We start from the raw sequence: 15,011 nt of genomic DNA, 5'->3' as shown, positions 1-15,011 counted from the left end.
CTTCGAAATTACGTTCTAGTATGTATTAAAAAGAAGGACTAATAGTGAAAGTTGTTGAGGATGTGAGTTTGCTCGCTGGCCTCCAAAGGAAACGACGCGGCATCCTAGATCCTTATAGCTTCCGAAAATGAGTCTCTAATAATGCATCTGTACGATCATCAATATGCATACAGCAACCTTACTATACCGAGATCGAACGCATTTAAACGCAAAATTGAAATCGTGATGGGATTGTGCAGTCGCAAATTAAAAGCTCAAGTATTGTCATGAACCTACGCATGAGATCTACTCATACTTAAATGACAAGATATAAAGAACCATTAAAAACACGCACGAAACAAAACAAGGCTGGTTCCCGCTGTTAATTTACCGTAGCATAACTTGTATATGAGAGATGTTGCGGCCCCTTGGTTGCAATCGTTCATAACATATAGAAAAAGTAACACTAAAAATCAAAAAAGGTATAAAAATTAACGAACTCTGATCTAATGATGTTTTGTGTAGTTATGCCAGATATTAATTGCATGACAGACAAGGAAAAAGCTTTAGATGCAAGCAGGCATACAAGAATCGTTGCCATTGTGTATAGTCTATAAATAGCAAGTCACAATTACAGTCTCGATCTATTGATCTTTGTTGCTCGTTTGGTCTTGATCTCGCACCGAACTACTTTCGTTTCATTTGTTATAAGAGCGAATGTTCTTATCTGGACTTATAGGTCGGTATTCAGGGAAATGTATCATGGTTAAGATTCCTGATACAACAAAAAGCAACACTGAGCGTAAATGTACTCATTTATTAGATAATAACATACATTTGCCAATTATTAGAGATATTCCAGAAATTTAGCACAGCCGCTGCGGAGGCGAAAAGGATTATCCCTGGCCGCCATTTGATTCGCCATTACGCGGATTTTTTTTAAATTTCCGTATAAAAAAAACCAACAGCCCACTGTAACCCGTAAGAAATGCTTAAAATATGGAATAAATTATCCTGGCGAGTATTTAAGTACAAAAACTTTGATTTAAATACCAGAACTTGGCCTAAGTAGAAAAAGGTAGAGCATATGATCCTGGCCTGGCTGTATGAAACTGCGTAACTAATTGACATTTAATTTCCAACTGTACCGACAGTGAGGAGAGGGTCAGTTTACATTTCTTGCGAACCTGAATCCACGTATACGAAGTGCAACAGTATAGCTTACGGGACTGTGAATTGTTTTTTAATTAGATGTTCAAAAAATGAACCATTTAGCCTGTAAAAGTCTTAGCTTGACCTCAGTGTAAATTTTCGCCACTTCCAGGCGACATTATTTCGAACAACGCATACAGCACCGACTCCGCACTTTTATCATCTCAAACATTTTATCCCATATGCACTACAATGGAGAAGATTTTGTCATTAAATGGTTTATGAGCACAAGCAGAATATTACGAGTGTCTTTTGACTTTCAGGCATGATGAGTGTGCGTAAATATTATAGAATCGTACACGCATTTGTTGAATCATTCGTGACAAACATTCTATATACTGTATGCAGTGCAACAACACGTGGACGAAAATACACTACCACACCTACAAGTCGAAAGTTCTAAGCTCCCGAACATTAGTAGTCTCAGAGAACTGTGAGAGCAAATGATTTTGCTATTTCATATGATTCTTTAGTGACTATGAATTTCCACTGCTGGTAATGTGGACCCAGCGGATTGCCTCAGCGGTGCGTTATCATCAAGAAAACAAATTAAAATTCTGGTGCAAAGTGTGAAATAATGCAAATGGTACACATAATTTGAAGAACCAAAAACTCTTCTAACGATTTATATCCTCATGCACTACAGTTCGAACAGTGAAACATGTTATCCAGCAATTACTCAAAGGTACGAATTTTCTGACTTTCTAAGTTCACTAACACAAAAACGACTTTAGCTGCGAACTCGCGTGTAATGCATTGATTCGCACTAATTATTCCTGCAAATTGAAATATAGTACACTGTTATAAGCTACTGGCCGCTGTAGCCGAGCGATTTTAGGCGCTTCAGTCCGGAACTGCGCTGCTGCGACGGTCGCAGGTTCGAATCCTGCCTCGGGCATTGATGTGTGTGATTTCCTTAGGTTAGTTAGGTTCGCGGATGAACGAAAACTTCTCCTAAATGTCTGAACTGTATATACACGGTCCAGACCAGTCACATTAAAACATGTGACCACCGACTTTGTTGGACGTCAAAGTACGAAAACCACTCATAGACGTAATTTCGAACAATGAAACGTCTCGGTGATTTGGAAGACAATGTAGTGGTGACCGTAATGCGGAAATGAAAGGATTAATCTGATCTCTAAGAGAACATGATCTTTGGCTTTCGGACCAAGGGTTGAAGCACTTCCGAAACGGCTAAATTTGTAAACTGTTCGTGTGCGGCCGTGATTAAAGTATACCCTGCACAGCAAAGCGGTTCTATCTTAAACTAGCGCGGAGTCAAGTGTGTTGCGCCACAGGCAATAGATGACAGGGGTAAACGATGGCTGCAGATATATGCACGGGCGAATACTAGTGCAGCTCTTGAACAACAGGCAGTCCAGATGAACTAAGGGGCTTGCAGCAGCGTCTCAACAACCGTTCAGCGAACGTCGCTGCGTATGGGCTTCTGCAGCAGACAACAGGTTCATGCATCCACGCTGATTGCTATTCGTGGCCCCGAAGGCAGGAATTTTCACGCCAGTTCCGATACTGGGCTTTCACTGACTGGCAACGACCTTTTCACACGAATCGTGTTTTATGATCCACCAGACAGATGGCCGTTGGTGGGTACGGTGTGAAACGCCTGACAGCAAACATCCTGGAACCATCGTGCTAATTGTCTATGCCTGGCCAGAGGAGGAAGCGTCATGGTCTGACGAATGTTTTCGTAGTATTCCCTGGGCGATCTCGTCAATCTGGGAGGCACAATGCATGAACACAAGTATGCATCTATCCTTGGGGACCATGTCCACCCCTAAATGCAATTTGTTTCTCCTCGGCACCATTTCATCTTCCAGCAGGACATCAATACGTGTCACACATCTCGCAGCGTACGTGCGTGCTTAGAAGAGGGCCAGGATGAGATAAGCGTTCTCCCCTGGCCTCCAAACTCCCCAGATTAAAATCCAGTCGAGATCCGCTGGACGACCTCTTTAGGACTTGTCGTGCCATGGATCCTCAACCTAGCGCAACTCGCCACGGCACTGGAGTTAGCATGGCCCCATATCCCTTCCAGAAATTTATTGACTCTCTTCCTGGACATGTCGCAGCGGTCCGTGCAGCAAAATGTGGTTGTTCAGGCTTTTGACACGTGGTCACATTAACATGTCTGGAGAGTGTACATCTCAATGGTAGTCAAATGTGTAAATCTCTCTTCAGCAGCTCCAGTTGTGTGAACAAGCCAATTACTTCCTGACATGGAACTTTAGTCGAAGTGTCCCACGAAAAGAGCCTTTGAGTTTGAACTAACTGACGGAGAAAAATCGCCGCATGAAGGAGTTGGGCTGCATGAACAAAAATTTGGCTGGCGTGTTTCTACGTTTCAAACATGATGTCTATTTAAATTTCGAGCCTGGTGCGTAACAACTGCGATACTAGCGCCTCAATGAGGATGCAAATCAGCTATGCTTTAAATATACGCTGTAAAGGTCATGCTCATCAGTTGCCTTTGAGATTGCAGATGGTGAGCTGATGTTAGTCAAGAACTCCTTTAAAACAGTGGTTCCTATGATAATACATTTCACATAAAATTCTTTTCCCGTAAAGTTTAGTTAGGCCATAAGGTTTTCGATAGGGTGGGGTGGAAGGGGGGGGGGGAGGCGGGGGCGGTAACAGAACGAGCAGAGAAGGAGGTAGTAGCTAATACACACATCAAAGAAGTTTTGCATCACCTCGGTTCCGACAGTTACGGAACCTGTACAGAAAACTGGAATAGAGATCAACATAAACATAATTTCCGCCATTGTTATTGCTCATGAGACCAGACATTGCATGTTGTACCACCACACAGCGAGACCTTCAGAGGTGGTGGTACAGATTCCTGTACACACCGGTAGCTCTAAAACCCAGCAGCACGTCCTCTTGCATTGATGCATGCCTATATTCGTAGTAGCATGCTATCTAAAAATTAATCAAGGCACTGTTGGTCCAGATTGTCCCTCCCCCGAAGGGCGATTTGTGTAGATCCCTCAGAGTGCTTAATGTGTCACGTCGTCCATAAAGAGCCCTTTTCAATCTATCCCAGGCATGTTCGATAGGCTTCATGTCTGTAGAACATGCTGGACACTCTAGTCGAGCGATGTCGTTATCCTAAAGTAAGTCACTCACATGTGCACAATGGAGGCGGGAATTGTTATCCATGAAGACGAATGCCTCGTCAATATGCCGCCAATATGTTTGCACTATCGGTCGGAGGATGGCATTCACGTATCGCATAGCCGTTACGGTGCCTTTCATGACCACCAGCGGCCACATACAGCGTCATCCCAAAACAGCAGGGAGCCTCCATATTGCTGCACTAGCTGGACAGTGTGTGTGGAGTTCAGCCTGACCGGGTTGCCTCCAAACACGTCTCCGACTATTGCCTGGTTGAAGGCACTCTGCGGTGAAGATAACGTGATACCAACCCTGAGAGGTCTATTCGGCATGTTGTTGGACCTGTCTGTACCGCGCTTCATGGTGTGGTTGCAAAGATTAACCTCGCCGTGGACGTCGGGAGTGAAGTTGCGCATCATGCAGTCTATTGGACACATTTTGAGTCGTAACACGACACCCTGTGGCTGCACAAAAAGCATTATTCAACATTGTGGCGATGCTATTAGGGTTCCTCCGAGCCATAATCCGTAGGTAGCAGTCATCCACTGCAGTGGTAGCCCTTGGGCGGCCTGAGCGAGGCATATCATCCACAGTTCCTTTCCCTCTGCATCTGCTCCATGTCCGAACAAAATCGCTTCGGTTCACTCCGAGACGTCTGGACACTACCCTTGTTGAGAGCCCTTCCTGGCACAAAGTAACAATGCGGACGCGATCGAACCGCGGTATTGATCATCTAGGCATGGTTGAACTACAGACAACACGTGTACCGCCTTCCTGGTGGAATGACTGGAACTAATCAGCTGTCGGACTCCCTCCGTCTAATTGGCGCTGCTCATGCACAGTTGTTTACATCTTTGGGCGGGTTTAGTGACATCTCTGTACAGTAAAAAGGTCTTTGTCTACGATACAATATCCACAGTCAACGTCTATCTTCAGGAGTTCTGCGAACTGGGGTGATGCAGAACTTTTTTTGATGTATGTATTAGCTACTACCTCCCCCTCGACTCTTTCTGTACTCCTCCCCCTCTACCGCCCCACCCCATCAAAAACATGGCCTAACTAAACTTTACGGGAAAAAGAATTTTACGTGAAACCTATTAGCTTTAAAAAGACGAAAGATAAATGATATTTACTTTCTGTAAGTGTTTTATTAAACAATAAACTAAAGATGCAATGAGACAATTTGTACTGCTTATTTCTCCTTTTTTACAGACTGATGGAGCAATTCACAGTATATCGCTAGTGCATCCTACAACATCTTCATAGAAAGTAAAGCTAACAATGCACACTCAGGATAGACACTTGCTACAAAGCATACTTCTCCCTATCACTCCTCTCTGTACCGACTCTCGTTTCACCGACAACCTGCACCCCATCAGAAAACAACCAAGTTAAATTGTGTGCACTATACTTATCGTTCGTAAACCACCTAATATCTGGACTCCTTATTTCTGAACTTGCACAAATTGGAAGACTTCAGGCTGCCCACACTTACTGTATGACTAATGCCATAAATAGTGATAAGAAAAATAGTAATACTGTTCAGGTACTACAAAAATGTAGTAGCTATTAAGTAGTTACTCCTGTTTTGTACTATCAATTAGTTTGTTTATTTGCTGTGAAATGAATAATGAAACCATTTCTGGTCCATTTCTGGAGCTACTTACAACTGAGAGATGCCATTTTCATGTTTCATTTAAGCGTATGTTGTGTACATTTCAGAATTTTACTGTCATAAATGCTAGGTACAAATTAGCAAGCGTATGTTTAGTGACTAGCCTATGTGAGGAAGATTATCAAAAATTCTTTTCAAAACCTGCAAGCTCCACCACATTATGTTTACGATAATGATGGCATTTTAAAAAGTAATATATATGCAGTATTAAGTTTTACTAAATAATGATAATATTAGTGATATTTGAAATATAATTCAGTTCCTTGACCGAAATAAAACCTAAACTTGTTGTCTTGACCCCTTATAAAGTTGAATTCTACCTCTGATTGGGTAATTAACCCTATGGTAGGAACCACTGCTGTAAGGCAACAGAGACGCTATTATCAAAATCCAAATTCGTTTGAACGAGGTCGTGTAATACGGCTACCAGAAGCTGGATGTTCCTTCTGCGATACGCAGAAAGACTTGCCAAATATGAAGCTACTGTAAATGATTGCTGGCAGCAGTGTTCACGAAAATATACGGTCGCAAGAAGACCGGACATAGGACGGTCACGTGGAACTACAGAGAGGGAAGACCATCGTGGGCGGCGTATGGCTCTGGCGCATCGTACCGCATCTGCAGCAGCAGTTCGAGCAGTAGTTGGAACCACATTGATACAACGGATGGTAGTTTATGGACAGCTCCGAGTCAGACGCCCTTTAGCGTGCGTTGAACTGACCACAAACCACCACCATTTGTGACTTCAGTAGAACCAAGCGATACCTGTGTTGTGTTTTCCGACGCTAAAGTGCGGTTGTTGATTGGGAGTAGGCCATTTGAGGGTCTGTAACCAAGCAGTCAGCGTACACATGGAGTTATGATCTGGTGTGCTTTTATGGTTTTTTTTTGTTATGAATATTTACTATTAAAAACAGTCTTGATCACAATTTATTTATTACGGTGATCAGTTTCGACCACTGCTGTGGTCATCTTCATTCTAATGAGTAAGAACATCCCTCTGCTGGAGAATCACTAGAGATTCTCCAGCAGAAGGACGTTCTTACTCATTGGACTGAACATGACCACAGCAGTGGTCGAAACTGATCACCGTAATAAATAAATTGTGATCAAGACTGTTTTTGATAGTAAATATATGTAATATATTGATCACTGCCACTCTCATAATCTATTGAAAAGTAATTTTTTGTTATGTTTTTCGGACGTAGAACTGCTACAGGAATAAGCGCGAATTCTGTGGCTTAAGAAAGGGGGAAAACAGAATGTTAAACCAGCAGCAATGGGAGCTAAACTCAAAAAGGAGGGAAACTAAAACTGGAAGGAAATTGTGGTGTCACCGCCAGACACCACACTTGCTAGGTGGTAGCCTTTAAATCGGCCGCGTGTCGCCACTATCAGTGATTGCAGGCCGAGCGCCGCCACACGGCAGGTCTAGAGAGACTTCCTCGCACTCGACCCAGTCGTACAGCCGACTTTGCTAGCGATGGTTCACTGACAAAATACGCTCTCATTTGCCGAGACGATAGTTAGCATAGCCTTCAGCTACGTCATTTGCTACGACCTAGCAAGGCGCCATTATCAGTTGCTATTGATCTTGTAATTCATGTACCCTCAGACCGACGTTCACCATTAATGGATTAAAGTTAAGTATTCCACCAGCTACGTCCGTTTTTACTAAAGTCTAATTTCCCTGTCCTGTTCCAGACCTCACGCCAGCCTGCGTGAGCTAAAACGCGTGCCTTTCGGCTTCCTCTATTAATACGGGTTGGCTCTCCTGCCAATCCACAACAGAAATCTTAGGAAACTACTATTGAAGGAGGGGGGCGGGGGTTAATTATACCCAAAAAAAGGGGCGTGATGCGTGATGTCATCTCACTGACACTGAGGCCGCAGCTCGTGGTCGTGCGGTAACGTTCTCGCTTCCCGCGCCCGGGTTCCCGGGTTCGATTCCCGGCGGGGTCAGGGATTTTCTCTGCCTCGTGATGACTGGGTGTTGTGTCATGTCCTTAGGTTAGTTAGTTCTAAGTAGTTATAAGTTCTAGGGGACTGATGACCATAGATGTTAAGTCCCATAGTGCTCAGAGCCATTTGAACCATTTGAACTGACACTGATAAACTCGAGGACGCGATCGACTGAGCGCGTGTCATCTGCGAAAAGGGAAGATATATCAGGCGACAGCTGTAGACGGGCGCATAACGGAGTAAAATAGGGGCGCTCAAGTAAAAGGTGTCTCTCCGTTCACGGTTGAGAGCAGTGGGGACGAAGTGTGGAAGGATCGTCACTTAAAAGATGGCTATAAAGACAGTACCCTATCCGGAGTCTAGTTAAAATTATCTCCTCCCGACGACTAGGCCGGAAGGAAGAGGTCCAAGCAGAGGGAAAAGGTTTCACGTCCCGTAATTTATTATCGGGAAGTGGAGACCAATGTGTGTACCGCAAAAGATCAACACGACGACATAAAACGGCCTTTACATCGGCATAGAGAACCATGCGAACATCGGGCCGAGGAAGAGGGACTGCAGCCTTTGCCGCTATATCGGCTGCCTCGTTTCCGCGGATACCAACTTGCACTGGGATCCAGAGGAGTGCAACAGAGAGAGGCCCCACAAGTGGAGCATGTGGAGACAGTCCTGAATCCGGTGGACCAGAGAGTGGACGGGATAAAGACCTTTGAAGTTGAGGAGAGACTGAGCGAATCCGAGCATATAATATACTTTAGCTGCTTATGGCGACGCATGTATTGGACAGCCTGGAGCGATTTCGTATGACATCAGGAGCACTCTCGTGGTTATCCCACGCAACCTGTCAGCACGTTTTTACGTCAGTCCGGTGATTCGAGCTGTTGTGCTGCCATTCATGAACAGCATTGCCGGGGGTGTTTTCCAACAGCACAACGCTCGCCCACATATCGCTAGCGTAAACCAGCATGCTCTACAGATTGTCGAGATGCTGCCTTGGGCTCTTATATCACCAGATCAGTCTCCGACCGAACACATTTGGGACACCATCAGGCGACAGCTGCAGCGTCATCCTCAACCAGCATTAACCGTCGCTGTATTGACCGACCAAGTGCTACAGGCACAGAACACCTTCACACAAACTGCCATCCGGCACCCTTGCGACAGGGAGCATGCACGTCTGCATGTTCGCAGTCAACATTCTGGCGGGTACACCGGTTGTTAATGTACCAGAATTTCACATTTGCGATGGCTGACCTCATGCTTACAATTACATGTGATCTTGCACTGTTAGTCACTTAATTATGTCACCTAGACAAAAGCCTTGTCACGGTTCGCGCGGCTCCCCCCGTCGGAGGTTCGAGTCCTCCCTCGGACAAGGGTGTGTGTGTTGTCCTTACCGTAAGTTAGTTTAAGCTAGATTAAGTAGTGTATAAGCCTAGGGACCGAAGACCTCAGCAGTTTGGTCGCATAAGAACGTACCACAAATTTCCAAATTTTTTTCCAATATGTATACCTCAAATTCGATCACTCTACGTTACATAGCTTTTGCTGTGTCTGCACTATAACACAACAAATATTCCGTGATAACCAAATTTATTTGACCTTCTGTCACTCAAAACAAAACTTAAGTTCGACTACACAACACTTCGCTGGCTGTGGCGTCAAGGAGAAATCAGAGTCACTAGTAGAGAATACAAGTCCAAACCACTGCCAACCAGTCGATACCGACGCGTTGGGAGTTTCCATCCAGGGAGGCCACAGTACGGTTCGGTCGTCGTGAATCCAGCAGCCGGGTGGTAACACAGTCATCGGCGAAGATTGAACTGGTTAAACGGGCTCAGGGAGCTCGCTTAAATCCGCAGGTCCGGCTAATCAGAGTGTTGGTAGGTGGCGCCCTTATACGGTTGCTCACTCTGGTGGCGAGGGCAGCGCCGCCAGGGTACTCCGTATCGATAATGGTGTGTACGCTGCCGCTAACCCCGCGACGACGCGTTCACTTGCGCCAGTTGTTGACATCGTGTAAGGCACCAGCGGTACTCGCTGTGTGCCGCGCGTGTTGTAGCACGCCGCGCCGAGTTGACGGCTGCTGTGCGGCGGCCGATACGACAGTTTTTGCTGTGGCAATTTTTTTCCTGTTAGTGTATTTGCTCGTCCGTGTGAGACTACTGCTTTGGCCTCACCGTTCCTCCAACATTAACACTGGTAGCGGTAGTCACGGATCATGACAGAAGCAACGAAGTGTATGTGGTGGTTGCATTCAGCGTCTTTACAGTTAAACAGAACAGGCAGTACGTGTTAGTGGCAGAGGCATCCACGTGTGGGGACCTCGTGGCTCTTGTGTGGACTCACCCCGGGCTCCTGGATGTCGCAGATGTCGACCTCCGGCGCGGGCGTGGTGGTCCTGGGGGCGGCGTGTCGGTGCCCGCCGCCGGACTTGCGCCGCGCTGACGCACACGTCGACGCCGCCAGCAGCAGCAGCGCCACGAGCAGCAGGCGGCCGCACCGCGCCGGCGCCGCTCCACACATCTCCCCCACCAGAGGCACCGCGACGACGGCCAGTCTGCCGAACATTCCATTTCCCTTAGTCGTAGTCACGAAATACCAAAGTATCCCGACATCCCCAAACTAATGTGAAATTCCCAGCAGTATAAAAGTAGTCTCTGTGATCCATAATGAGCAGGGGACATCAGCTGGTCAAGTAATTATCAAAGAAATTAGGCAACAGCCACATAATTGAGATGTTACTTTATTTCATTTTGATTACGAGTTTCGGCATTCCACTACACCATCTTCAGACCTCATATACAACTCTCAAAATTAAACGATTTGGTCACACACAGCTATATTCACTGAAGAGCCGAAGAAAATGGTACAGGCATGCGTATTCAAATACGGAGATATCTAACCAGGTAGGATACGGCTCTGCGGTCGGCAACGCCTGTATAAGACAACAAGTGTCTGGCGCAGTTGTTAGACCGGCTACAATGGCAGGCTACCAAGATTTAAGTGAGTTTGAACGTGGTGTTATAGTTGACCCACGAATGATGGGACACAGCATCTCCCAGGTAGCGAAGAAGAGGGGATTTTCCGGTACGACCATTTCACGAGTGTACAATGAGTATCAGGAATCTCCGATATCGATGCGGCCGGAAGAAATATCCTGCATGAACGGGAACAATGGCGACTGCATAGAATCGTTCAATACGACAGAAGTGCAACATTTCCGCAAGTTGCTGCAGATTTCAATGCTGGGCCATCAACAGAAGTCAGCGTGTGAGCCATTCAACGAAACTTTATCGGTATGGGCTTCCGGAGCAGAAGGTCCATTAGTGTACCCTTGATGGCTGCACGACACAAAGCTTTACGGCTCGCTTGGGCCCGTCAACACCGACTTTGGACTGTCGATGACTAGAAACTATGTTGCTTCTCGGAGGAGTCTCGTTTCAAGTAGTATCGAGCGGATGGACTTGTACGATTGGGGAGACCCATCAATCCATGGGCCCTGCTTGTCAGCACAGTACTGTTCAAGCTGGTGTAGGCTCTGTAATGGTGTGGGGCGTGTTTAGTTGAAGTGATGTGGGCGTCCTGAAACGTCTTGAAGTGATTTGGGCCTCCTGAAACGTCTAGGTATGACTCTGACATGTGACACGTACGTAATCAACCTGATCACATGCATGCATTGACATCCAGTGTACATTACGACGGACATGGGCAATTCCACCAGGACTATCTGACACCCCACAAGCCTAGAATTGCTACAGAGTGGTTCCAAGAGCACTCTTCTGAGTTTAAACACTTCTGCTGGCCACCGAAATCCCCAGACATGAACGTTATTGAGCAAATCTGGGATGCCTTGCAACTTGCTGTTCAGAAGAGATCTCCACCCCATCGTACTCTTACAGATTTATAGACAGCCCTGCATGAGTCATGGTATCAATTACCTCCAGCACTATATCAGAAACTGTATTGTATATTGAACCGCGGTCCTACAAACGATTGAAAGTCTTCGATTCGACGTAGCCCTCAGTGGTTCAGTGGTTCACAACCCCACAACGGACCACAGTAGTCCACCAGCCTCGCCCCTGCCCCACACCCCACACTGTACTCAGGGTTATTGTGTGGTTTGGCCCCCGTTGACTCCCTCCCCCTCCTCAGGACAAGTCTCATACAAGACGAGTGTAACCCAATATGTTTGCGTGGTAAAGCAATTATGGTGTACACGTACATGGAGAGATAGTTTGTGCAGCAATCACTGATGTGGAATAAGGGGAACCAGCCCGCATTCACCAAGGCAGATGGAAAACCGCTTTAAAAATCATTCACAGGCCGGCAGCCACACCGGACCTCGGGACTGATCCCTAATCCACTGGGCGGATTCTTGCTGGAGACCGGTACGCCTTCCCGCTCGGGAAGCAGCGCGTTAGACCGCGCGGCTAGCCATGTGGGCTACTTAGTCCAGTCTATGCTACGACATGATGCGGCACTTCTGCGTGCTGACGGGGGCTCTACACGATATTGGTTCTTCAGTGTATTCCTGGATGTCGCAAACTCAAAACCGTATCACAAATGCTTCATTCGGAGATGATCACATTCTTTGACTGTAGATGTGCTCAGTTCTTCGAGAGAAGCACTTGGGATGCGGTTTATAATACAGGGTTATTACAAATGATTGAAGTGATTTCACAGCTCTACAATAACTTTATTATTTGAGATATTTTCACAATGCTTTGCACACACATACAAAAACTCAAAAAGTTTTTTTAGGCATTCACAAATGTTCGATATGTGCCCCTTTAGTGATTCGGCAGAGATCAAGCCGATAATTAAGTTCCTCCCACACTCGGCGCAGCATGTCCCCATCAATGAGTTCGAAAGCATCGTTGATGCGAGCTCGCAGTTCTGGCACGTTTCTTGGTGGAGGAGGTTTAAACACTTCACCATTAAGAAAAAATGTTGCTTCATCACTGAAAACAAGTTTCGCACTAAACGCATCCTCTTCCATGAGCTGTTGCAACCGCGCCGAAAATTCAAAGCGTTTGACTTTGTCATCGGATGTCAGGGCTCGTAGCAATTGTAAACGGTAAGGCTTCTGCTTTAGCCTTTTCCGTAAGATTTTCCAAAACGTCGGCTGTGGTACGTTTAGCTCCCTGCTTGCTTTATTCGTCGACTTCCGCGGGCTACGCGTGAAACTTGCCCGCACGCGTTCGACCGTTTTTTCGCTCACTGCAGGCCGACCCGTTGATTTCCCCTTACAGAGGCATCCAGAAGCTTTAAACTGCGCATACCATCGCCGAATGGAGTTAGCAGTGGGTGGATCTTTGTTGAACTTCGTCCTGAAGTGTCGTTGCACTGTTATGACTGAGTAATGTGAGTGCATTTCAAGCACGACATACGCTTTCTCGGCTCCTGTCGCCATTTTGTCTCACTGCGCTCTCGAGCGCTCTGGCGGCAGAAACATGAAGTGCGGCTTCAGCCGAACAAAACTTTATGAGTTTTTTGTACGTATCTGTAGAGTGTCGTGACCTTATGTCAATGAATGGAGCTACAATGAATTTATGAAATCGCTTCAATCATTTGTAATAGCCCTGTATATAGCGCTGTATGACAATCACATTTATTTTTGAGAGATGCATTTGAGGCCTGAAGATGGCATAGTGGAATGCTGGAACTGATATTAAAAAGAAAATAAAATAACACCTCAATTACGAGGCTGTTGGAATATTTGATTGATAAAAGTATAAAGGCAGGTGCGGAGTAATGTGTTGTCTGTAGGGAACCAGTAAAAGCACAATGAGTGGGTCAGAAGTACTCAGTTACTTCGCATGGTGACTAGTAATTCGACATCACCTGACTGACAAAGTCATCAGGAACATTTCAGTGCAGCAGGTCAATGCAGCCTATCCCAAAACAGCGTCTGAGAGAGACAAATTACAGCCGTAGTACGTAGACGAACATAACTGAACGATATGCCTTGGTGACATATTGCAAAGATGAGGCTGAACCAAATATTTCTTGTCTTTAATAGATCATAAATTACAAACAGATGAGATATAATAGTGATATTAAGCAGGTGAGTGATGCAGCTGTGATGATGCAATTTTTTTTTAATACAACAGCAATTACAGAAACTGAAATAAAGCAAATCGAGTATGTAAAGGTGTAATTTACGACATGGCATGGATAAGATTGTAACTGCAAATAGTACTCATAATCCCATCCGGGCCATGTTGTACATTACCCCTCTTACTCGCATGCATTTGTCTATGGTTCATTACTTAAAGTGTCATAAATTTTATCTTAGTTGAATAACTTTAGGTCGCCTTTACACTGAAATAACCTCGCTTGTTTTACTCCTATTCTAACACGAACATTTTGATCTCTGGAAATGGAGATCCTCTGTACATGCACTAGTTTAAAATCTTTGATCCAACAAAAATTTCACTGTATCACATACTTATTTTTCTATTTGACGATGACGTAACAGCCAAAAACCAGTTCGTGTGACCAATGATAAATACTGTAGAATATTACACCAGTGGTGTGTTTCAGTACTTGTCTTTGGGATTGTTTAGAACGTCAGAACTCCAAAACCCAGACTGCAACATTACTGCCATCTCTCGTTTCGGCACTGCTACTCCTCTACAGACGAACAGACACCTCATGAAAGGTGTCCCCAGCAAAGTTCCAGCCATCATAAATGCAAATATGGGCACAACTAATATTAATGTTGACAAATAGGTGCTCAGATACCTACGTTCAGATAGTGGATATAGCTGCCCACTAAAATTGCAACACCAAGAAAGACTGCAATCAACATTTACTTATTCAGAGTTTCCATGATTGGAGGAAGAATACATGACTACATTTGGCTGCCATCTCTGACAGCAAAGACAGTAGTAGAGCGTATAGGCATCAGAAAGAAGCTTGGGTGGCAGATACGGATATGTGATACAATCCTGCTTCAGCTCCACGCCACAGTTCAACTAACGTAGTGAGTGGTGGGAGCTCAGCCTATGATCAGATGGTTTAAATGCCTGTAAAGTTT

General features: G+C 45.4%; 1 protein-coding gene across 1 annotated transcript in view; it reads right to left on the bottom strand.

The window, feature by feature from the left end:
* The window catches only part of LOC124716750 (connectin-like), a 417,126-nt gene that overhangs the window by 75,806 nt on the left and 326,309 nt on the right, over positions 1-15,011 (bottom strand). The window contains exon 5 of the mRNA XM_047243292.1: positions 10,316-10,526. Within this exon, the coding sequence (XP_047099248.1) occupies positions 10,316-10,492 (177 nt within the window). The 5' untranslated portion in view covers positions 10,493-10,526. The remainder of the gene's footprint in view (positions 1-10,315; positions 10,527-15,011) is intronic.

Source organism: Schistocerca piceifrons, chromosome 9 (genome assembly GCF_021461385.2).
Source record: "Schistocerca piceifrons isolate TAMUIC-IGC-003096 chromosome 9, iqSchPice1.1, whole genome shotgun sequence".
Classification (NCBI taxonomy): Eukaryota; Metazoa; Arthropoda; class Insecta; order Orthoptera; family Acrididae; genus Schistocerca; species Schistocerca piceifrons.
This window is presented reverse-complemented; position numbering and strand designations above follow the sequence as displayed.